This window comes from Serinus canaria, chromosome 1, assembly GCF_022539315.1.
Source record: "Serinus canaria isolate serCan28SL12 chromosome 1, serCan2020, whole genome shotgun sequence".
Lineage (NCBI taxonomy): Eukaryota > Metazoa > Chordata > Aves > Passeriformes > Fringillidae > Serinus > Serinus canaria.
In genome coordinates this window covers 54,041,909-54,067,949 of record NC_066313.1, presented here as the reverse complement: position 1 = coordinate 54,067,949, position 26,041 = coordinate 54,041,909, and the positions used below count along the sequence as shown (strand labels likewise).

The window sequence follows — 26,041 nt, the reverse complement described above, 5'->3', positions numbered from 1 at the left end:
GTGGTTGGCAGCAGGTACTTGAGATGAGAGTAAGAGCAGCATAGATGCACAGTGGTACCTCCCCAAAATACTTCTCATAGAATTGTTTGGTTTGAAAGGGACCTTCAAAGCTCACTTAGTCCAGCACCCCTGCAATATGCAGGGGCATTTCCAACTATAACAGCTTGCTCAGACCCCTCTCCAACCTAACCTTGATGGTTTGCAGAGATGAGCACCTGCCTCCTCTCTGGGGAACCTGTTCCAGCTTCTTCCAGCCTTTAGTGATTTACAGCTCAGAGAGTTCCAGAACCAGAAGTGATAGTGTTTTACCTACAGGACCTCATGGATTTTTCTTCTATGAAATGTCCCTGTTGGTTGTGCCCATGTAAAATCTTTAGTATCCATAATATCTCAAATGATGTTTACAGTCTAAATATTAAGGAATCAAGACATATGTGAGACAAGTTTCCTTAAATTAAATTTGAATTCCTTTTGCATTTTATCATTTTAGATCAGTTTTTCCATACAGAAATCTATTTGTTAAGAGCTTGTGATAAACAGTGCTTGGTGATTCAACTAGTGTTGTTTAGTGCCTGAAGGCTGGTTTATGCTAGAAGTGAAAGGAGCATAGCAAATGACACTAAGCTAAAGGAAAAGAGAAATGAGGTTTGGCTTTGCTTGGTCCTATATGAGGATGAGCAAGCAATTTAAATCCAAATATGTGTATGTGGCTCTTGTTTGTTTATGACATTGCTTGCACCTACCTGAAAGTGCTGTCAGTGGTGACAGAAGCTGTGAAAACCAAGCATTTGTGCCAGTATAAAGTGTGACCGGCTCCTCCCCAATAAAAATACTCAGAAGCTGCTGCTCTGAGCTTGTGTAGTCTGCTGAGAATGATGCAGTAAAGAAATGCATTCTCATGTAAGAGCAAATTGAGTTAGGTGCAATCCTCCTTGTGAAAGTGCATTGTATGGAAGCTGCAGGGGCAGCAACTGAGTATTTAATGTTGCCCAAGCTTTGGACATGTAGACAGACAATATTGGGTGAATTTAGTATTAAAATGTTACCAATTGTGAGTGTATGAATGTGTCTGCAGACACAAATATACAACACTCAAACTATTTGTAGATAGCACTTCCTTAATTTCTTGAGATTGTAGTCAAAAAAAGGGATTCGCATGTTGATTATACGTATGTTGGAATATTTGAAATTCACTGTAAGCATGATGATAACCACTGACCTCCACGTGATAAAATCAGCAATTTTTTGGTAAAGACAGACACTTCTTACGGTATAACATGGGATGTTATAAAGCTGCTAAATGCAGATTTTATCCTCTTTCGAGCAGTTAACGTATATTAATTAAACTCCAAAAGTGAAACTCTAACTGAAAAATTCTTGTCAGGAGGAATAAAACAGTTACTTTTAATTTAAATACTAGCTTGTAACTCAGTGTTGAAGGTAATTTAGATGCAGATTCTGCCATGTTCAAGACACAAACAGTTTTTGTCTTGGAAATATAGCTGGGTTTGTTGGCAGATAAATACAACACAGCTTAAAGTACAAGCTTCCCAGTAGCTTTCCAGGAGCTGTAATCAGTGTGTGACTCCACTGGTAGCTGTTGAAACACATAAAGAAGCAATGATTCCTGCTTTAAGGTATATGGTACTGGTAATAATAAATATTGTGGAAGAACAGGGAAGGTGCAGTGGTACAATAGCAAAAGAATATGGATTTAATGTAGGCCAGCATTAACTGGAGTTAATTATTTTGAGAATTTGTGTAAATGTCCTTGGTGCCCTTAGAGTGTGGCTATTTATTTTAGGATATTGTATGAATAGTCTAACAGGCATGTCTGAGCAAACGAATGTACTTATTGTCTGTGGAGCCCGGCTGTTTGTCTCTGTCCCCACACACGCTTAGGCACTTTTTCTTTGGCCCACCTTTGCCAGTTGCCGGGGTCTCTCTCTCTCTAGCTGGTCAGAGTGACCCCGAAAAAGTTCAAAAGTTTCTTTTCCCAGCCCGGTACTTGAAGAAGGAGTCAGGGCTCTTCATTTTTCGGTCTCAAGGTTATTTATTACATCTTATCTATAAAATTCTTTCTCCCTGTCCAGCCGAGATCCGTTCGGCAGGACAGTCAGAGGCACTCCGCCCCCCCCCAGGGCGGTGTTATCTTTATATACTACAAACTATGTGTACAATATTTACAGTTATTTTCCAATACCTATCATCTACGCTAGACAGTGAGTTTCTACTCTAGACCAATCTAAAAGTGCCAACATCACCAGACAAGATGGAGGTAGAGAAGAAGAAGAAAGGCTAGACACGCCCAAATCCCTCCATCTTGTCACCAGAAACCCCTATACCAAAAATCCTAAAACCTACATTTACACTCTGTGAATACTTTATCCCTATACCATCTAAACTGCCGTGGCCTCTATCTCCTCATGCAAAGGTGCCAAGCTGTTCCATGGCCCGCACTCGAACCCGATGGTGTTCTGGGCTGTGTGCCAGGGTCTCTGAGCCCCCTGGCAAGTGTCCCAGGAAACTCCCGACTCTCAGAGGTATGTCCTGAGTTCCGACAATTGTCATACAGTTTCTCTCCCGAGAACAGAACCTGATACAAAACAATGGGAGTTAATCCCATGACTGTATTTTGTCCTCCTATGATGTCCATGTCCAGCTTGTAGAAGTAATGAATAAACAGAAGTATGCTTTTGCTTGTACCAGAGTTCTTGGTTTTCCTTATGACTCTGAGGAATCCCAGGAATCTTAGCCATGCTGGGCATTGCAGATCATGACTTCACAAATTGTGTTTGTCTTCCGTGAGGTATTTTGCTGATTGTTGCAGTTCACCCACCTACCAGCTTTTGATGGGTTTGATCACATTTGATAGGTTCAGATGGAGTATTGCAAATTCAGAGCCTTGAATGATGGATCAAAAGGGCAGAGGAAAATCAAATGTTTTCTGTCTTGGTCAGTACAAGACTGACATATAAGGCCTGCAGGAGTCAGTTTCAAAGTGAATAAAATGAGGGAACTCTGTGGGCAAACCCAGAAATCATAATCTTGGTGTGGCAGAAAAGTTACAGAAGTGTTCTTTTATCATCAAATGGAAGGCATAAGACAGCCTGTATGTTAGATTTCTGCCCTGTTGGGAAAGAGCTTTATTTGCTGTTTTTTTAGAAAATGTGTTGGAAATGTCACGAGACCTGGCAGTGCTGCAGGCCTTAGATAATGTTAGTATTGATAAGACTTCTAACCTCAAAAGTACCTTTTCCTCTCTTTAGCTGATTCTTATCAGCCTGGCTGGCAGGACCTTTAATTTGTCTCCTCTCAGACTACCAGTTTCAGCACTGAGAAAATGTACTGCTTTATACCTAATACTTGCCAAAGGCCTTATTTAAGTAGTAGAGAGACAATAAATGCCTGGGTTTAGTGTTAGAGTTGCTTGTTCTGTTTACATTTTTTCATGCTTAGCCTGTTCATTGCTAGTTTGTTTGCTTATTTTTTCTTCCTGATTGAGAGAGTCTGTATCCACCTCTGACCTGTTTTTTTTTTCACTTTATGTGTTCGCTATGGTACAAAATCAGGAATCTCCTAGGAGCTAACAAATAGCTTTCTGTGGAGCTGCAGCAGGAGATTTGTAGCTTGAAGTTTTCTATTAAAAATGTTTTTACAAAGTTAATTCCTCTGACTTCTTCTACAATAAAGAAAATTGCCTCTTTGAAAGCTGGCATGTGAAAAGCAAAAAGAGAATTTTTTTAAGATTTTTGTCCATTATTTATTTACTAATTTCAGGATTATTAGACATTACTTGTGTTGTATAACCTCAGTGTTGCACTGTGTGGGTATCTGTCTTCGTCACAAAACCAAGACCCTCAGCTGACAATGACTGACATTGAGTTCCTTTCTCTTCATCTCACAGTGCTCATAGGCTCTCTCACCACACTTCTCTCTCCCAATTCTCACAGCTGGGGGAGTCCAACATTGCAGAGTTCCCAGAGCATCAGACTCCAGCCTCTAGCAAGCCCTTTGGGAATTCATCTTCCTGGGGCATTTCCCCAACAAGCAGCCTTTGGTTTTTAAACCTGTGTTCTCATCTCCTTGATGTGTTTCTGTTGCTGGTAAAGTGCCTCCCCCTGACACAGGATGCCAAATCTCTCTTCAGGAGCTGCGAGCAAGGAGACCTTGTGCTTTGGTTAGAGCAGGCTTTCCACACGTGGAACAAAGCTGCCCCTGAAAGTTTGGTGGTGTCAAAGGAAAGAAAAAGATGTATCCTGGAAAAACATAGAGATCTAGCTTTTCACAAAACTAAAATAATGCTTGGGGTGGGACTAGTGGAATACTCCTTTAATGCCCAGAAAGATGATGGCTTTCATGAACTATATGTAAACTGAGGTTATGTCCCCCAAAGTCACATCGCAGTGAAAGAGGCAGTGTTGTAATTTTTACCATTATCAGGAGAAGCTTACATACATTCGGAATGACTCCATTTATAGGAGTCATCTTCTAACAACTTGGTTTTGAAATCCAAGCATGTTGAGCTTGCATTATCATCATGTTGTAATGGTGTTTTAAATGAGTAGCTGCTGTTTACAGCTATAATTATTGTACCAGCTTTGAACAGCACAGATAGAAACAGCTTCTTGGGAGACTGTTGCATTAGCTGTGTGTGGTACTCCTACTACAAGCATTTTTGGGAAAGGAGATCAACACTCTTGTTTTACAGAATATTACGTAATTTCAGAAAGGAAGGCAACTGCAGTTGCTTTTTTGGAGTGCTTGCTCATCCATGTTCCTCAGGTGTCATCATACATCTTCCTCCTACCTTCCCCAGTCCTTGCCATACAGCTTGTTTTCTGGCATTTTGTTGGGAATGATGATGATTTACAGAGGCAGTGTTTTGAGACAATGTTCTCTGTGATTTACCAATACATAGTAGTTACAGAATGTCTATTTCAAATGTAAACAAACCCCAAAATGGTATTTTTTCTGATCCTAAATTTCTTGTGCCTTACTTATTGATTTTGTTTCAACACAGTAAATTATGCAAGTCTCTCTCTTTATATAAGGATTCCTTCATTTTTTTTACTAGTAGTCACTTTCCTGTCAATCTACCTTGTGCTGCAGGGCAGCAGACAATGTTGGGTTTATGTAATAGTTATTTTGCAAAGATGATCTGGCCTAGGAAAATAGTATTTATTTTGTCACAGACCCAAGTGAACTTGTGCTCTTCATCCCTAATCCTGATTTATCAGTCAGTAGCATTAGGGCAACATGACCCTTCTACACAAATAAATGAATGGATTAGACACTGCTCTTATTAAATTGTATTTTTTTTTGTTGCCTGCCCTTATTCAGGTTGTATACTAATGAGGAGTGGGGGAAGAAGACAATTCTCTCAACCTCTTCTCATCTTACTGAGTGGAAAATGCTTTTAAGAGGCAAAAATAACAATGCCACCAATTTTCTGCAAATGATGATGTAATTTTTACCTGCTGTAGAAAAGAAGTGACCTGTTGTCACTTAAACAGTTGTAATAGGTACAAATGCAAAAAATAAAAAAATAAGACATGAGCATTTGAAAATATCAATAGTGCAATTATGAGGCTGTGAAACACCGGTCAGTGAGTGAGTCAGTACTGAAGGTACAGAACTAGAGCTGCAATTTGACCTTGTTGTGCAGCCTCTGAAGTTCACAGCATCAAGACTACCTCCAGAAACCACATCTAACTCTAGAAGTCATTGGGCAGTAACACTGGTTAGAGACTGAAGAAATACTTTGAGCAGGCATTGTATATATTTTTCCCAGTATTTATTCTATCCTAGGCATCCCTGACAAAGCCCCACAACTGACCTGATGAAAGGAAGAGGTACAGTGAAACAAAAATGAAAAATAGTTGTATGATGGGAGGAGAGAACAAGACAAGGGAAAGAATGTGAGGGTAAAAGGATCAAAAATGGGGGTTCTCCCAGACATGTGAAGTCTCTGGGTTTAGAAACAGTTCCCAGTCGGCAGGGAAAACTGGGCTAAAACAGGCTTTAGTCTGACATAGTACAGCCACTTGTAGGTTTTGTTCTCAATGGAAATCCGTATAGTTGGTACCTATGCCAGTGTACTGCCAAGTGTGATACAGTCCTTGGCTTCTCCTCCACCAGTGGGGAAAGGTGTGCATCCAGGTGTCAGTATTTTGGTTAGTTTGGCAGCTGTTTATATTTTTCCAAGAGTGGTCATTCAAGAAATTAATAGGGGCAAGGACATTTTTTTGTAGTCTGTGGAATATAGTCCTGCCTTCAGTTGCCTCCTTTCCGCTTGGTGACGCCTTTTCTCACCTGACAAAACAGGCAGGGAGGCAAGCAGAGCTGACCAAGCCTGGGAGCAGGTTAAGTGCCTCCTTGGGAAAATGGAAGTTCCTTCTTATTCCTACCAGAGCAGTTGAAAATCATTGGAGAAATTATGGTAATTGCCATTCCTTCCTGATACTTGTAGGGCAGTTCTGTAAGTTTGTTGTGATCCAGGTCTTAATGAGATAAAGGAGAATAAAAATAATTTGCCTGCACATCATATACTAAGTAATGTTAATGTTGTTAGAACAACTGTGGATATTTCTGACTTAAACACTTGATTTTGCAGGTTTCATATTGTCATAGCAGTTATTGAATATGAAATTCCCAGCTTTAAAGAAAAGACAGAAAAGGTAGCTGATGCCTAACTGGGTACTTTTTCTGGCTCATCCTACTGTGATGGAACACAAGTATCCACCTGACTGACTGAACATATGCAAAATATATTTATGTTATATTTAGTATGTTTATAAAGTACAAAGGAAACATTATTCACAATATTGAGGTTTTATGTGCTTTTTTTGTACATATACCAAAACAGAACAGTCCCACCCTGAAAAATTGCTCAAGTTTATATCTAGTTTGAAGTGTCTAATTGTAGCTGATATGACATGATTCAAGACAGTTGTGGATTTGTTTAGTCTGAATAGGGAAGGGAATTAAATTTTTTAACTCCGTGTTTCTTTCTGCTGTGTAATTCAAAAAGCTGAGGTGCCTTCGATCAGAGGTAGCATGTAAATATTTCAAACCCTGACACTTGCAGAAATGCATCACTGCTCATGGAAAAGGGAAAAGAAACACGATTGAAGTTAGTGTTGCAGCAGATGACTTGACATGTGTGCCATAGATGTCAGTGCTACTTACACAGAAATATACAAAAAATCCAGTTAAAATTACATAAGGTAATGCATAATTGAATTTTAAACAAACAAACAAGCAAATCTGCAATAAAAACCAAACAACACAGGTATTTATTTTAATAATGATTAAAGAAGTACATTTTTCACTTAAAAAACCCTTTTTTTTTCAAGTTCTCTTTCATAGGTTGAGAGGGCAGTAGATATTCTGAACCAAAAGCCTGGCAAACAAATCTTTTATGAATAGCCATACAATATTATTAGAAGATGCTTCAGATGGTTTCCATGTTACCTGTGATTATCAGCTTATGAATAACTTATATTCTGAAAATATTTTCTACAGTAAATGCAGACCCATCGAATTCTCTCCTGATTTTTCATGAGCAAAAGTCATGCTCCAATAAAAAACTGGTGCTGCCTTCTAATAGGGGAGTGCTGACAATTGATTTCTTGGTGTTTGGCGTCCTAAGAGCTTAACTGAAAGGCGAGAAACCACAACATATTTAATTAACATATATTAATTGTTTGAAATAAAAATTGGTTTTCACCTTCCTTCTTTTCAGCTGCAATTACATTTTAAATTTTAGTCAAAGACCCAGGACAAATGAAGGTTGTAATCAAAAGTGTTTAAGCGCAAATAGATTGACATCCCAGGAGCAACACCCTCCTCCAGACTTTGTGCTGATGCAGGCTGTGTATTTGACAGCACTGTGAGCATGCTGCTTTAAAACTTGTGGATTCATTATGGAGCTTTTTTAGATTGTCTTGCCACTTTATCTTGTTCAGGTAGAGAATTGTATCTACAAAGGGACTTTCATGTAATTGTTCTGTGTGATTGTGTTTCTAGTTCTTGTCCTAGAAGATCAACAGGATTTTGTATTTCTTTTAGGGAAGCTTTCACATTTGCTTTTCACAGAAGTCCTACAGATTCTTATAAGTACAAGAGTAGTGGTTAATGAGGATTTTTTTAATACCTCAATTTGAAAATAGCTTGGAAGGGGAGGAGGGAAGATGACACATGCTGGTGGCACATGTAAACAATAGTATTTTACTATGTATCTTTTGTGTGTATATAATTAATGCATTTGGACAAATTCAGAGAAGTTTTGGGATACATGGGCAGTTCTTCAGCTTGTATGCTTGAAATATAAAGTAATCTGATTTTTAAACATTAGAGTCTAGAAAAGTTCCACTTAGAACCATATTTTTTATAGAACCATATTTTTTGAGAACTGTAAGTCTGTAACAGGAGGACTAGATAGAAGACATCATAATTTCTAAACAGTGTATTCATTCTGATGGAGTATTGTGGAGAGGTTGAATTCCCCCATTTGATGAAATCATATTGGAGTATGTTTCAGTCACTGCTCCCTAGTCTGGAGATGTAGCATCATTGTATTATTTCATCTCTAGCAAGGGACCTAGTTAACAACACCTGTTGTGTGTTAAAAGTGAAAAAGAGTTTCATGTTGAGGGATAAGTGTACCTTGCATTTGTATTCTCAGCTCTTGTTACTTAGGATTGATTTGTTCCCCTTAAAATTCAAACTACAACTGTTCTCAGCCTGTCTTCTGTTAGCTGTTTTCCTTGGTTGTCACTTCTAGTATGGATTGTACTGCCTTTTGTTGACATTATTTTTTTCCTGTATAAAATCGGTGTTTTGGGAGACTGCTTACTTGATTTTTTTCTTTCTTTATAAGCATTGAACTTGAATTTTGGGTTCATACAAGCTGTGAATGATGATTGGTTTCAATGACAAACAATGCTCAGAGTTAGTGCTGCTTCTACTTGCCTTTTGTGATAATATTTCAGCTTGCTTTTGTGATATGACTACTGAACACTGTAGTACTTGTGTTTAGTTACAGTTGTTCTAGAGAAGCTATTAAAACTTTGTTTAAAATATCAATTAAAAGATTTTATAAATAGTGGAGATGAGGAGAATGAAGATATTTATTCCATTACTTAGAGTGAATTGTCTTTAATGCCAGCAGGTGGTCTGTTCAGAACTGATAGTACTCATTGCATTTAGTGAGCCACTGTGCAAAGCAAGGGCTCTGTTCATTGCCTGTCCTTATGAGCACAAATGATTGCTAGGAAATACTGACTGTGGCATTGTTGGATGCCAATACTGGAAACCTGTTACACTAAACTTAATGTCAAATACTTTTGTTAGCTATTTGATATGTTTGTATGACTAGAAAATTTAACATTCTGTGCAGATTGGACCCAATTCCTATAATAAAATTAATCTCCCCCAGCATTATTTTGTTGGTTTACATATTTCTGGCAGCATTAATGTAGCAATATGCTATAAATTTGGGGTTAAGTAAGTTGAGAAGCCATTTAACTTAAAGTTGGTTATTTTAAACTCTCTTGCAATCTTGCTTTTTGGAATTTCAGTACAATAGATTACCATAAACACTAATGAACAGTCAAAATCATTTATTCCAGTCAAAATCCATTCTTAATGTGTTATAAGCAAAACATACTTTAAGCCTGCTTATTATCTGAAAACACTCACTGCTTTTCAGCAGAGCAGTTAGGTATATGCACGTTCATCACACAGGTACACAAAAATTCAGCTAGACTCTCTGGTTGAAAGACACCATCGAGAAAACATATTACAAAGAGCATAAAGCATTCCATGTGTTTACAATGTTAGCAGATAATTCTTGTTAAATTCAGGCATAAAATTTTCATTCAGCTTAAGTAAGCCAGAGATAGATGTCATTATGAGATTTACATACCATTAGCTCACATCAGTTGATTAGCAGCTGAGCTCTGTGGTACAGGGCTAGTTAGATGCATTATTTGTGATGCCAGGAGGCTGCAGCTCAGGGAGGTTTACTGGCTGCGTGCTCATTGCCTTTGCCTTTGTGATTACTTGATAAAATGCAGTGCATCACTGTGAACAATCGACCCTCTTGAACAGTCCAGACTGGTCAGCAGTCTAAATCCACATTTTAAAGCCGTCATAATAGCCTCAAATTTAAGAGTTTCCAGGGTGCAGACAAAGGTGTTGTCCTCCTTCAGTACCAATCGTGTACCGTTTTCAGACTTTATGAAGTACTTGAATTGTATAATATTTGAAGATACTGAAAACTCCTCTGGAAATCCATCCAGCCTGCTTTTGGACACCAGTACAATTCTGGATTTTATTTTTGCAATGAATTCAGGAGCATTACAAAAGATTCTAAGTCCTTGAGAACGGTCGTGGCTGTCAGTTATTTCCAGGAAAGTAGTCTCTCGGGATGCTAGCTGTTCTTTCTCCCACCTTGATTTCACTGCTTCTGAGAGTACCTTAAGCTGGAAAAATTCGGCTTCTTGTGCCAAAAGTTGATTTTCTCGAAACCCCTCTGGTAGAAGAAGTTCTCCGTTCCGTAGGAAGTTGAGGATGTGTCTAAAAAGGAGTCCATCTCTGTCTATGAAGTAATGACCGTCTGCATCAAATGGGCACATTATTCTTCCATTTATGATCCCCTCCAGGAAAGAATCTGGATACTTGGTTAGTGTCTGTTTTTGTGTGATATATAGATAACCACCGACATTCAGAGTAATCAGAGACGTTTTATAGTCCTTGTCTAGCTCGGAGCTTTCAGAGTTGCTGTTTTTTTCTTCGCATTCGTTTTCTCTCCTGCTTCCTTTTCTCTCCATTATTGAAGCTAGGACAGCAACACAGCTATCCTGCTTTGCTCTTGTCAGCTTGCAAAGAGGATGTTTCTTATTAAAAAGCACCTTTATTCAGCTCCAGCTCGATGTTGGAATAGAAATGCTGCTTGCATTGCTCTGACTGTCAGCTTGGGTTTGCAGTAGGTGGCGTATCAGCTGTGTGTGCAGGGAGATAGCAGGAATATGACTGTAAGAGAGAATTTGCATTTAACTGTGTAAGGGAAGAAGCGTATAACAACTGTTTGTTTTATTTCTTTCCCTTAAGTCTAAGAAGTTTGCATAGCTTAGGGGGTTCTGTACAGAAATTCATACTGCTATACTAAATTGCAACTTATTTTTAATACTTGAAGATGTATTTGTATTATCAGCTGGCCAAATCATATTTTGTGCCTATGGTGTTAAACATCTTCATTTGTGTTTCAAGGATTTTTTATTTTCACAAAGCCTGTTTTTTCACATTGTTTCTTAGTACTGATTACAGTACCTGATGCATACAGCAGGACAACACAGAAATGAAAGGTGTCCCTGTGTGTATAAGCGGGGTGCCATCTGTGGAATGTGTGCACATGCATGTCACTTATTTATCAGGCACGTGTGCAGCAGTAAAATGTTTCCACAGAAGATACCCTGGAAGTGGTTCTAAGGACTTGTTGGTCTGACTGTTCTAAGTTTGTGGCAAAAGCTTTTATTTGCAGTCAAAGGATCTGTCCTCACCACCATAAGAACAGCAGCCTAAATAGGTTTTGCTTTCTGCCTTTCTGTGTGCCATAGACAAAAACAGTTTTACAGGGAGGATTTATGATTTATATTGATGATGGGTTTTAAGTCACTAGGGCTGTCTAGCATCAGTTGGTTCTCTTGATACAAAAACTCAGCTGCCCTGTGGAACAAAGGGCTTGTGTGGCTACAGATAGCTTTGAACATCACATAACACCATAGCTTAGCAACACTGGGGTACAGGGAGGCAGAGACATCGGCACAGCACGCTGAAATCAAATGCCTATCTTCTCTCCTATACTTTGAGCCTCTCAGTTGCCTCTTAGAAAACGATTTCCCCTTTAAACATTTGCAGTTTGGAGCAGGAAAGGAAAAGCTCTCCACACATCTCTATGGGCGTTTCCTTGGGGAGTGGACAGATGGGAGCCACTGCACGCACTCCCCAGCACGGGTGGGAGCAAAGGCTTTGCTTGGGTTAGACCTGGAGAGGAGGAGGTTCCATCTTTTTCAAGATGTATTTTTCACTTTAGAGATAGATGTGTCCTGCTTTGTCTGACTAGCAGTGGAAAGCAGATTATTTTTCTGTAAATTTTTCTGCTCTAAGTATCTTATTCCTACTGCTCCCACTGTCTGTAAGGTTGTTTATTGATACCACAGAGTAATCACTGTACTATTTTATTATTTGTTAACTGACTCTAGTGAAAATAAATGTTTTTCTCTCACTCTTCTCCTTGCCAGGGTATCCTATCCCTAGCACTGATGTGCTAAATTTTTCTGCTGCTGTATGTGATATATTAAGCAGGTATTATTAATTAGGTTTGATTTACCACAAATTAGTAATGGTTTTATTTTTAATTCTTTGATGCTATGGATATATTTAACATAACTTCAGTCGGAGATTTGATTCAGTTTCTAATTTTTAAACATTTGGACTTTTTTTCAAGATTAACTCCTTTCACTAATTAATAAGGTGTTCAAGTCACTGAATTAGTAACTGAGAAAATGAAAAAGCCAATTAGTTTCAAGTAAGATTTTTTTCCATTACAGGAGACATTAATTCAAATTTATTTTATTGTCAAGTGATGGAAAATTCACTTAATGGGCTTAGATCGTGCATAACTAAAACATTGAACCATCTTATTGTCTGTTAAACCTTAAGAGAATGATTGGTGGTTCTTTCATCTCACACAGTGAACTTGAAATATTTTGAAGCTGAGCTAGGAGCATCCTGGTACAAGTGACTAGGGATTTCGAAGGAGAGAAGGGATTTGTAAAAGACAAGAAATTTTCCATGTCCAGTTAAACTGTCTGCATTTTAACAGACAGAATTTACAGAACAGTGTGTGTTCTCTTTTCATCATCTTCTCAATGTTCTAACACTTGCAGTTGGTATTTTCCACTTCTGTGAAGAAGTAAGTATTCTTTAAAAGATCATGCAAAATCATTCTAGTGGTTTGTATGATAAAATATTCAAAATGGATTTGGTGTGGAAAATATACTCTGTGGAGTTCATGAATATTTACACTTAAACCTTTGAGACTTGAAAAATTTAGAGCTGCTGTAAAATTTTCATCCCCACAAACCCATGTAGCTTTATTTCACTGCAGCTGACAGTCATCTGTAACACAAAACTAAAGCGTGGCATTTCTCAGTAAAAATTTTCCACTTTCTGTGCTGTACTACAAGACTTTTCAAAAAAAGCCGTAATTCTTCCTTTGCACTTGGTGATACATATTGTATTGTAGTGCATGTAATTTTAGTGGGGTGGTTTCATATAACTTATTGGTTTTTGAAGGTGTAGCTATGCTGGACTTCCTTTTTTTCTGTCCTTTTGTCCATTCACTGAAAGACCATCTAAAAGTTCATTTTGTCAAAGATACAGAAGTATTTCTTGCAATCAAGTTAAAGACTTTGACCAGTTTTGTCCTCTTAGAGTCTTTTGTGTTGTGTACCGGTCAGTCTGCGATAGCTGAGACGTGCCCAGTGCATCCCAGATCTTCTTGCTTCCCACCTGGATTGAAATGGAGTAGCTTGCTGCTGGATGCTTTCCCCTGTTGTTAGTGAACTGTCTGTGTCCTATCCAGCTGAAGTGTTCTGCTTACAGTGTGGGATAGCACTCCTGAAGTGACTGCTTCTTCACGAATTTTTAGTGTCACCTGTATGCTGGGTTTGCCATTGAGGTAGGCAATAGTGCTGGAATCCAGCCATTGAAAGGATATTGTTTTGGTTTCAGATTAAGTCAGGAAATACACTGAGCACCCTTGTGCACACTTAGGAGAGTGGCTATAGTAGTAGTAGTACTCCCTTCCCAAGTTACACACACTTTGGGTTGCAGCTGAAGGGCAATCCACAGAGATTTCCAGGTTCTCGCTCAGACAAGCTGTCCTGGAGACAGTGAAAATTCAGTGCTGGTGTCTAGCAGCTGCACAGAAAAACAAAACTTAGGAGAAGGAGGCTAGATATCTGCCCCTCCTTCTGCCCTACATGTTTCCTTTTGGAAAATAAGTTCACTCTCACTCAACTTCCACCCTCTTCCTGAACCTCCTGGTCTGTAAGCTTGACCATGCCATGGAGCTGAGGATTCAGAACCAGAATATACACCATGGAAAAGTTGGTGCTTTACCAATGGTTTAGCTTACTTGTCTATCCAAAGAACATCAGCTTTACTGACAGCCTGCTGTCAGTAAAAATAACCTGGGTTATAGAAACCAGCTAAATTTTTTATTAGAGTACAAAAGAATATGAGGAAGATTCTCAGCTGTTGAAGGGAGAGAAATTCAAAAGTGTATTAAGAAGCCATGCTAATGCATTCTGTTAGGGTTATTGAGGCAGTTTGCTAGTCATTTAATGTCATAGCACAGAAAATTGGCCACTTTGTTGGACAGTTAGACCATTCAGTAGCTCCTGTCTCACAGTGTTGGTAGCATAGAAATTCTCATTTCAAAAATATCTCCAGATGTTGATTAACAGCAATTGAAGACAAGCTCTACATAGTAATTAGAATTAAAGATTTTCAAACCAGCAAGTCTGAATAATTAGCATTCAGGAGTTTCTAAAGGGCTGTCTAAGAAACTGTCAAAGTTGCTGTTGATATTTTTAATAATTTTTGAGCACTGCAATTCTACAAGACTGGAAAAGCAAATGCTGTGCCAATATCTGAAAGACAAATTAGATGAGACAGGTATTTAAATATGAAAAGGTACTGTATGAAGAATGATAAAATATCTGACTTGGAAATCAATCAGTTAAAAAGTAAGGGAGATTAATATTATGCTAATCAATGTGTGCAGAGAAAATGGGTGGTGCCAATTTTTTTTGCCCTTTTTTTAAAAATTAGAATTTGGTCAGCAAAGCAGGTGATGCTTTTTTCTAATAAATCCTTCAGTATGTTTCATTTGTCATTTTGTAGTAGAATATATAACACCTTAGTTTCCCTATCATTTAGCTCTACAGAACTTAACCTGCAGGCTTCAAACTGGCAAACGTTAAGCAGAAAATTGTCACTCAGATGTTGCTGTGAATTGGTTTTTGGTCCAGTTTTTTTTTTTAGTAAGTGATTGAGGAGGTTGTTGATGATGGTTTTGGAGATGATACACCTGAGAATACAGTCAGTAAGGTGATACATTGATGATGCAGAACGATTTGGATAGTTGGTTAGGATGACATTTTATTATCACCAAATACAAAGTTTATATGCCCAGGAATACACTGTAGACAGAGCTTGCAGTATTTGTGTTTGCAGGAGAGTTAGGGCAGAGGTTCTCATCTATGTATAATTGACAGCTGAGCATAAGTTCTGTACAGTGGTCAGTAAAACAAACATAGAATGTATCACTGGATGCCTCAATAAGGGAATGCTGAATGAAGACCTGGAAAGCCTCTTCCGCAGTTGCATAGCTACCAGGGAGGGATGGTCTGAGAAGGACACCAGCTTTGAGGCAAGAGAGGTGCCACAAAATGCCTTTGGTCTGTAAAAGCAGAGCTGAGGTCTAGTGAAGGAAGGGGCTGTTCCTTGTCCAGCCAACACATGCAGAAGCCTGGGAAGCTGCACAGTGGTTTAAGTGAGCCATGTGAGCTTACCAGGACTTCTGACTTGGATGCTGGTGTGCTGGTTTTGGCTGGGGTAGAGGTAACTTTCTTCACAGTGGCTGGTATGGGGATGGGTTTTGAATTTGTTCTGAACACAGGGTTGATAATACAGAGATGTTTTTGCTATTGCTGAGCAGGGATTACACAGAGCCAAGGCCTTTTCTGCTTTTTGTACTGACACACTGGTCAGGAAGTTAGAGGTGCATGGAAGGTTAGGATGAGACACAGCCAGGACAGGTGACCCAAACTGACCAAATGGATGTCCCAGACCATGTGACACCATGCACAGTATATTAAGTGGAGGAAGAAGGAGGAAGAGGGGGGACATTTGGGGTGATGGCATTTGTCTTCCCAAGTAACTGTTATATGCAGTACAGCCCTGTCTTTATCTCAGCCCATGAGTTTTCCAGCTTTTACTCCAGCTTTTTTCCAGCTGATTCTCTCCCTGATCCTTCTGGTGGGTTAGTGAGTGGCTGCACGGGGCTTATTTGCTGGCTGGGGTTAAACCATGACAGCTGGGAAGCAACAGCCCATCTTCTAACAGCTGAAGAACTGGAGGCACTCGTGCCCACAGCCTGGCCTTCCTGCACTTTCATCTCCTTTTTCCTGCTGCCTGAGAACCATGCATCCTGAGTGTGGTCTTCTCCTTTTTTCCTTGGTACCGCTCACAGGGCAGAGGAGTTGGTAGCTTCACCTGACCCACGTGCTGTCAAGTCTGGCTGTGGGAGACAATATCTCAGGAAAGACGTACATGAACTGGACTTTCTCAGGCCAGTAAGAATGATTAAGAAGCTGAAGAATTGGCATAATGGAAGGTTCAAGAAAACATGATTAATTTTTATTAGGCTTGATAAAGGTGAAGACTATATAAGTGCTTGGATGGGCAGAAATGCTTTCCTAGCAGGTTCTTCAACTTAGCAGTCAATGGTCCAACAAGACAGTGTCTGGAAATCAAAGCTGAGTGCAGTCATACTAGAAGATTGATACATTAAAATCTCCAAGCCAGTCCATCTCTCTCTCTCTCTGAAAACTAGAACAAGCCAACCCCTATCAGACCATCTACTGCACAATTCCAGTAAATTTCTCTCCTGCCTGTTTATTAACATTGGCTTAAGTATTTCTACCATATTCTGTTCTTTGATAATGATTGTCATCAGGATTCCAAGCTGGAATCTGTGTTTCCCCAGCATATCTATCATCTCCCTGAGACAGTAGTTGAAATTGCTTTATGAATTGGCACCGGGGCATTCAGGCAGGGAGGTCAGGGTGAGCATGCATTTGGAAGCTAATGATAAACGTATGGGTTCTGTGGAGGAGCCTGTCTGGATCTGCACTTAGAGAGTACTTTGTACCTACCAATACATGTCAGGCATTTAAGAGTGTGAGGCTCTTGGGAAAATGTCTTATTTTCCTTTCTCATCACTCATCTCAGCTAGTCTTTCAGACCTATTTATTTATTTTGTACTATCTACTTTGAGTAGGTGTTTTTAACAGGAAACTACCAATTGCATGCCTTATTCATCCATTACCTCCTAGGCTGGTGTGACTATGGAAATATCAAGGCAGATGTATAGCATTTTGGATATCTTTTCATTGCATCTCTGGTCCTGCAACAGTTAAAGACAGACCCAAGTCTCTGAATTTGAGTTTGGTGAATGAGGTCTAAGTAGGCGACTAAGGGAATAAAAACTGTGTTCCCTCACTACAGTCTTGCATCCCGAGGCTTGCGTGTATCTTTGTGTATTCTGCTAGACTCTGAGGTTGTGTTAAAATCCCAAAGAGGGTCCAGGGAAAGTGGGACATAAGCCTTGGTGTTTGGACAGTGGATGCTCTTAGACAGCCGACAAGCTTAGCTGCAAGGTGGTGTTTGGGAGACTATGCACAGCCTTGTACATTAAATGATTGGAACATTTTGTCTGGATTTGACTGCAAAAGTCAAATCTGGATCAGTGGTAATTAAAAGAGGGTACTAGCCAAGACATCAAAGATGAGATATCAGAGAACTTGTGGATTCCCTAACCCTGACATTGTTAAAGGACAGGTTGGACGGGGCTTTGAGCATCGTGGTCTAGTGGAAAGTGTTCCTGACCATGACAGAGGGGTTGGAACTGAGTGACTTTTACGGCCCTCTCTAACCCAAACTATTATGTGATTCTGTGGTAATATTAAGGATAAACATGTTTAATTGGCATGTTCATTTTCTATATAGTGAGTGGGTAAGAACTCTCTGCTTTACTGATCCTGATCCTTGAAACTTAAAAATAATTTGAAAATTGTGCAAGGTGCAGGGAGATTGATAGTGACATGTTAGTGTTCAGGCAGCTGGGTTAGATGGTTCAGATGAATATAGGTTAGCTAGCCATGAAACCTGTACCATAGAAGTGAGCAGAAAAGTTGTTAAGGAGTTCAAGAGGTATCTAAGATTGGAAATGTAATGAATGTTAGCAAACATGGCTTTTTGTAAAGCTTTTCTGGTCCAACAAACCTAATTTTATTTGTTTTGAAGATTATGAGTTTAAAGTAACAGCACATTTGCAGCCTGCTTAGGATTTCATATTGCACGTAGTCTAGATCCGTGTGAGATTCTGATTTATACTAAAAAAGAAACTAAAACAAGCCCAGAACAAGATTAAAAACTATTTGACAGTTATCAGAATGGAATTATGAGTAGGAAGCCTCTTGAGTTGGAGTTTGAAGGGCTTACTCCAGGATTAGCAAGGACAGTGGTAAGTGAGAATCACTGCTTATAAAATATGTCATGATTGACACAAATGCAGGTCTGACAGTGAATAACTGTCATAGTGTGACTGGGACTGCTCAATTCACAGAATCTTTTTTAAAGACAATGTGTTTTCACCAAGCCAAAGGCAATTATGCACCTAGACAATGCAGAGCACATAGGTAAAATGTAAGGCTTAGAAAAGACTCAAAATAATTGTGTTAGTAATATAATAGCCATTCAACTCCACAAAGCCCCAGAACTTGGTTTTTAGAGACAAATTGATCTTAACCCAGTTTTAGCCATCTAAGCATGAAGCAGTCATGGGATACAGACATGGTGTGCCCCCTCCTCCAAAAAAAAAAATACAAAAAAATCCACCAGAAAATAATTTAAAAGAGATAGGACCATTTTTTTTCCTGACAGTCTCCCTTCCTCGTCTCTCTGCTGAATTCATAGATTCTGAATAACATTCAAATGGCTTAAGTGATGTGAGAGAAATTCCAGCTCCTGTATCTGTTATTTTACTTCCATGTATGCTTTTCATAAAATCGGTTCAGTACTATTATGTCTGGTTTCTGGTCTCTGTTATCTTAAAAAATCGTTTTGAGATTGAACAAGATGCAAATAAGAAACCCCAGACTGATTTAAGTATGGCAAAAATGTCTTGTAATGAGATACTGCATGAGCTTAAATTGGTTTGTTTATTGAAAAGGTGATTGAGAATCAAATTGATAACGATTTGTAAGTACTTTCAAAGGGAGAAAACACCAGGTACTGAAAGACTCTTTGTCATAGTATAGAAAGTCATGAGAAGAACCAACTGCTAGAAGCTGAAGCCAAATTCTTAGTAGAAATTAAGTAGCAATATTAGTACTACTTAAGACACAAATAAGTTACTAGGTTCTGTGAAGAAGAAAGACTACACAATTTTTCTGTCCGTGATACATAGAAAGTCGGGCAAATTTGCCAAGTTGTCTCTTTTGATCATTAAGCTGGGAGTCTACAAAATCACAAGTGTTTTAAAACAAATTTTCTTCTATTTCATTCAAACCTGTCTGAAAAAATATGGCTTTCTTTCTGCTTTTAAAGATTTAGTTTGAATCAATCCAATAAATTTTAGATTAAATAATTTTAAAATACATGATGTCTAAATAATAGCTTCTGACATTATTCAGGGAGAGCAGATTAGATGCAGAGATGTAGTAATATTTCAGTCTATAAGGTGATAGGAAATCCAGAGGTGTCTCAGAGTGCCTTGGGTTGCTTGGACATCAAAAGTATTTCAAAGTGTTTCTGTCATCTTCTGTGACATTGCCAGCAAGAGGTGACAATGACAGTGTAGTGCTCTTGGAAGGACATTTTAATACTGAGAGCTAGTCAAGCCTTTAAAAGTCATCCTTTCTTTTAATGCAAGGCTGTTCCAGAGGTGTTTAACACATACTGTGCTGACTATGCCCAATACAGATGGGTAAATTGAGATGCGCTCCTCCCACATCCACACATCACGCACTGGAACATTGTAGTAGAAGTCAAGAAGTTTGCCCAGCATCTCTTCTCTCTTCATCTCTGCATTAAGCTGCTTTTAATTTTTGGGTTTACCTACATTTATGGTGTAGACTGGTACTGCTGTGTTAGTCATCGTTGCTTTAGGCAAAAGGTGGTCACGTAGGGTAACAAAGTGACTGTGTCACTTTGTGGTGAATGTGCAAGGAGGAGTATTACCATATATTACATGTATGTGGTGTTCTAGATTACTGACTGAAAGCTTTTACTTCTTTTCCCTGACTGTTACCATCTGTTGTATTATTACTTTTTTTGCATTGTGTTCCTTCAGTGTACTTTTAAAAAAGACTGTAACAGGAGGAAAATGTGGTACTATTTTTCTGAGAATAAGAATAAAATTGGCTTTTATATTATCTTCCACTAGTTTTGGATACTTTGATTATTGGATTCTCTTTGTAGATTATTTTTGTCATAGTCACTGATTGTATTAATTGCCCATTTACAAAAAAGTTCCTAGATAATAATCTGAGTGCAACATCTAGAGCAAGGAGTTGCAATCTCTTATTTAAAATTTGATATCTGTGATTCATTCTTAATATGCAAAACATCTGAAGACAAAACAAGAAGTCTAGGGTATACCAGCTATGCAAGCATGTTTTTCCTGCTTATTTCTTTGGTGTCTGAATAGCAGAGATTTTAGAACTTGATTTGAGAACTTAGAGTTATGTTATATTTAGTAAATTCTTAATTAGTGAAAAATAATTCAAATGCTGACCGTCTCAGTGGATCTTATTTTAATGTCCAATTTTGCTTCATTTTCTTTTCATTCTAGATAAACTTGCCTTGGAAGGAATAGTGGTGCAACGTGCTGAATGCAGACCTGCAGCTAGTGAAAATTATATGAAGCTGAAAAGGTAGAAGTCCTTCATGACAAATGATGTGTGATACCTGACTTTGGTGCTTTTATTATTGCCTTACTAGGGGAGGTTGATTTCAGTATTTCATGGTCTTGCACCATATATACACAGAATCAGAACTGATTTTGCTTTTGGGGTGGATTTACTCTAAGGAGAGAATGAAGGCTGCTGTGGGCATTGTATATCCTTCTGGTTTTGTTTGGTGGGATGATACAGACTTCTGCATCCCATCACATGCAAATCTCTTACTAGAGCACATGTACCTTTTTATATCTGAACATATGACTATATTCAAATGTGATTCAAGCTGAATTTCCTGAGTACTTAAGGGGTTACATTGTTCTGCTTGGGGCGCACTTCTTGAGTGTGGGTTTCTGTGGATCACCCAAGTTTAATTCCACTTTACACTGTGCCATGCTAGACAAAAAGGATCTCTGAAAAGACATTTAAAATGTCCAAAATAGGAAAGGGTATCTGGAAAAGTGCTGGGCCTAAACTGGCATGGTTTTTAGAACAGGTAGTGACTGAAAATACGAGAAGTAGCATGGACACCACAGCACACACATTTAACAGGATCATTTAGTAACTTCTGAAAATTTAAGCAAATACCTCTAGAATTTACCATGTGATTCATATATCTTATGGGTAATTAACTTGATGATGTTCTCTACTAATCAGATTTGGGATTGAATTGTGCCTTATATTAAGTCCATCATTATATATTTTAGGCATGTGGGTTCTCATTAAATCACCCTTTTATACCGTGAGTTTGTTGTAAATAGAGAAGTTCAAAGCAGGAAATTTCAGGAAGAGAATTACTGTGACTGATTTTAAAATTCTCAAAAGAAATATAAAATGCAAAGTGGTGTTTTTCTCTGATGCCTGATCTGATATCTATGTATCATATTCATTTTCAGTATCTTGTATTTTATTAACCTTCTCTGTCATCTAAATTGCTCCAGTATTTCCTTGCAGAGTTCATTCAGTTTTGACATTTTTTGACATTTTATGTTCAAGCTGTTGGAAATTACTACCATAAGTTTGTTCCTGTACAGTGAACTACTTAGTTTCAGACTGAGTTCTATAATGGCTGTCATGGTTTTTGTCATCTGTAGGAAATGGAGATGAGGCAAATGTAATGTTATAGGAAAGGACTCATTTCAATCTAGCAATTTTAAATATACATGAATATAGAATGTAAGATGTATTTACTTCATACTTGTTCTAATCACAGGTTTCCTGATCCAAGTTCTTTTTTAGATTTTATACATAGTTGATCAGATAAGCTTCCTCTGGTAAGGCCACAGAAGGAGACCAAAACAGAACTGATAGCTTTAATTAAGTACTACCCAAATGTTGAATTTTTCAGTGTTCTACTTTCTGTCATACATGCATGGATGCAGCCCCTCCTGGTATTCAGTTTTGTCATGGTCTACTGCTATAGGAGCTACAGAAGTACAAACACAAAAGCACATCTTGTCTCTGAAAACATTGGCAGGTGAAAACAATGGTACCGTTGTTTTTTCCTTCCTCTGGAAAAATTGTCAGGCTGTGTATTCCTACTTTCTAACTTCACATGTTGTTAAAGATTTTTTGCCTTGTACCAAGAAGTTAAAAAAATAGTCTGATCTGCTGAGAATCAGCATGAGATTTAGCACATCTAGCAGTCAGAGCCTCAGAAGGAATTGGTTTATATCCAAATACTGTATCTGGTATTTGAGTAGTAGGATCTAACATTTCACTCCCTTTATGCTCTCCCACCCTCAACATGCTACAGTCTGTACATAAAAAAAGGTGACAGCATTAAATATAAAACACATGCATTATAGAGCTGTGTTATATTAAACCATTTTGTTCATTTTTCTATTTACTGTTGTGCTTTATATGAGAGAGACTCTTCAAAGATGGAATTTATAATATTGATAAAACAGCAAGTCTGTTGTGTAGGCTTTGATCGCTATAATACTAAGTTGAGTTGGGAAGGAAGTAAAATTAAAAGATAGATGCAGTAGCTTCAAATGTTTAAGATCTAGAAAATGGAGCTGCACACTCTCAAAATCTGTAATCACTTTTTTCCTGAGAGCTGGCAGTAACCAAAAAAGATTATATACTTCCTGGTATTAAATGCAGATACAGATCCTGTCTATTTTGCCGTCTGCATCTGGGTCGAGGAGATCAGATGATGGATGCCTGGCATGGCATTGGTTTCCTTGCTGCTCTGTAGCGTTTCATTGTGAGGAAGAAGCGATGGTCTTGTGATGGACTTGCTGGCACTTAAGTGGGAGATAAGCGTGACGTGTGGGTTTAAGGATGGATGATGAAACTACAGAAACTGGTGACATGTGTGAGTCAAAATGTTAACAAACGTAGTAGTCGGGAGGGTTTTTACCCCCCCCACTTTTGATTTGATTACAGAAAGGATGGAGGTGGCTGATGTTCACAACACCTTGAATACAAGGTACATATGTGTGTGTAGGGGTAGCTGCTCCCTAACTAAGGTGAAACGGAGGCTGTGTGACCTTCACTTGGTATTCCATTTTGCAAGTTTTGTTGTCGGCAGATTTACTTAAATTTTTTCAGTTTTCCTGAACTTCACATTGTAGAAGAGGGACAAATACCATGAAACTCCCACTATCCTGCACTAGTAAAGCTTTGTGCTATTGAACTTCCTGAAAAATTTTTATTAGCAGTGTATTTCTTCGTAGCACCTTAATGATTGGTTTTACATTTTCTGTTATTGAGGCTAGCTGGAAAATAATATATGTGGTTTCCAAGCACCTGTCATGATTTCTGTCTTGTGGGAGTGGATCTCATGATCCCATTTAAAAATATTTGGACTGTGTGGGGAAAAAAGTAGGCAGACCATTCCTAACTGCAGTCAGCTTTGCTGTGCAGTGTCACAGAAAATACTGTGCCTACGATACTCTATGATAGTTCCCTTCTTGCCCCATTGAGCCTGTCAGACACAGGTGGGGGTCACAGGTGGGGTCACACACATGGCTCACTGTGCAGCACACTCTGTATTTGTACCAGGCTTGCGCCCTCACCATCCATGTCATCCAGGCAGGTTGCCTTTCCCTTCTGTCAGGCTGTCTTAGGCAGGCTCCACATCCTCTCTGGACAGTCCCACATGAACCAGGCTATTTTCTTACTGTAGTCAACTTTCCACCATGAAGATGCATTGTCTGTGTCTTATTTTTGTCTTTCTGAGGGTTAAGAGATTTTAATTTTGTAACTCCAGTGTTTAACCACCTTGGATTAATGATGGTTCCAAAGAGAGAGATCTTCCAAGCAGCTTGTCTGCGCTGGGAAACGTGAGGCACAGAAAGAGGAGGAGTTCCCCAGACATTCAGGATTGCTTCAGGGTCCAGATGACTTGAGAGGAGATGAGAATACAATTTTGATACTCCTAAGGAGTGTTTGCTATTCAGAAAAGAGGAAAAAGTAGAGGGCTGGGGTTATGCAGGGTGGAAAAAAGAGGCATAAAAATTCCTTTTTAATTTTTTTAATACACTTTCTGGCATATTAATTATATTGGTTATGGAAACTGATACTTTCTTAAATTTTGGGAAAGACCATTGATTTGATCACTGGGTCTCAGTTTCCTTCTTTTTTGTAAATGCCTGGAGACAGAGGATAAAAAATAGGCTTTGCTGGCTGACTTATGATTCTTCTTCTGTTTTACTTTAAAATGGCTTCATTACAGCATGGTCCGAAATTTGCCTTCTTTCTGTATTTTAAATATCATCATGCCAGCTATAGCCATCTCAGATTCTTTCTGCCACATTACCTGTTTCTATCCTTGCACTGGTCCTCATGTCCATTCTCTTGATCTCTGATCATAGCAAACTCTCTTCTTCCCCAAATCTCAGTCCCCCTTTCCTGCTTCTCCAGGCTCACAGTTCTCAGAGGAGGTTTTGAAGGCACATGTGAAGTGCAGCTCAAGCAGTTGATGAATTGTGTGATGTGTTTGTTAGCACTTCTGCAACAGTGGAGAATGGCAGGCAAAAAAGGATTAATTCAGTGCCCTTGTTTCACTCTCAAATGTGATGCTGAAATGCTGGTCACCTTTCACAATGGCTTTTGGAATACTCTGGTTTGACTACACCTAATCTGGATCACTCAAGTCTCACAAACCATACACCAAGTGAAGAAAGAGAAGGAGTCCTAGGAGTACGAAAAGCCTAGAAGAGCCAACATTTAATACTGCAACAAGGGTCGTAATCCCTATAACTCTCTTAAGTAATTTAAAAAAATGTCTTGAAGTGTCACTAGAAAACAGTGATTGCCAGTATGACAGCTTGTAACAAGACTGCAAGAATTTTGTGTATCTTCTTGCTTTTTCTTACAAAAGTTTTCTACAGAGAATACAATGAAAGTCCTTATAAAAGCTGCTGGATAGATTGTGTGCATAATAGACTTTAAGGAGTAATGGGTTGTAAAACATTCTAGAATAATGAACTTCCACATTAGAAAAGTCATATTTCTTTGCAACCATATTATGGAGGCCTCTAAAAGTCCTGAAGCTTTGTGTTTTAGGTCAAGTAAGTGGAATTAAATCAGTGCAGATGAGATGCTCACCTTTTCTAAAGTACTGAGAGAGTATTGACTGACTGACAGTTCAGTATATTGCTGAAAATGAGCATAATGCTGGGGATTTGGGTTTTTTTTTTTAGGTTGGGGTTGTTTAAGGTTTTTTCCTCCCCCCCCGCCCAAATATTCCCACTAGCAGAAGAAAATGAGTCATTTGACCACCATGCCACTTCCTATATATTCTTGTAGATATATGCTTAGCTGGCTATGAATTCCTTTCCAAAATACATAAGTATACATACATCTGTGCATTTTCCACAAAGGCTGACGTGCTGCACAAATGCTGCTCAGTTTGTTTGAGGTGGGAAGCCAATTTTATTCAGGGCTGAGATTGCATCTGCCTGTCAGTCAATACGACCTTGATTTTTCAAGTATCAAAGATCAGTTTCTCTGGCTTGAGGTAAGATTCAGCATAGTAAAAAACCACATTCCTAGGGTGTTTTAAGTTACTCATCAAGTACAAAAAAATGTATTTTTTTTCATATGATAGAGTATTTCCAATCACAGTTTTTCCTGAAGCGTTATGTGCGCTTTGTAAAAAATTAATGTTAATCGTGTTCATGTAGGTTAGTTAAGCTGTACTGTTAAGATATGTATTGAATATGATTCTTGTGTTCCTGGGCCCCCACCAGTTTATAAGAAATCAA

General features: G+C 38.6%; 2 protein-coding genes across 2 annotated transcripts in view; one reads left to right on the top strand and one right to left on the bottom strand.

Annotated features, from left to right (window-relative positions):
• The window catches only part of GTF2F2 (general transcription factor IIF subunit 2), a 79,708-nt gene that overhangs the window by 16,656 nt on the left and 37,011 nt on the right, over nucleotides 1-26,041 (top strand). Inside the window, exon 6 of the mRNA XM_030234699.2 lies at nucleotides 20,717-20,798. Coding sequence (XP_030090559.1) covers nucleotides 20,717-20,798 — 82 coding nt within the window. The remainder of the gene's footprint in view (nucleotides 1-20,716; nucleotides 20,799-26,041) is intronic.
• Nucleotides 10,065-10,838, bottom strand: KCTD4 (potassium channel tetramerization domain containing 4). Its single transcript, XM_009102960.4, has one exon. It carries the CDS (start codon nucleotides 10,836-10,838, stop codon nucleotides 10,065-10,067), a length of 774 nt encoding a protein of 257 aa, XP_009101208.1.

Coding starts and splice junctions, on each gene's coding strand:
- KCTD4 (XM_009102960.4), bottom strand. CDS start 10,838: ATGGAGAGAAAAGGAAGCAGGAGAGAAAACGAATGCGAAGAAAAAAAC.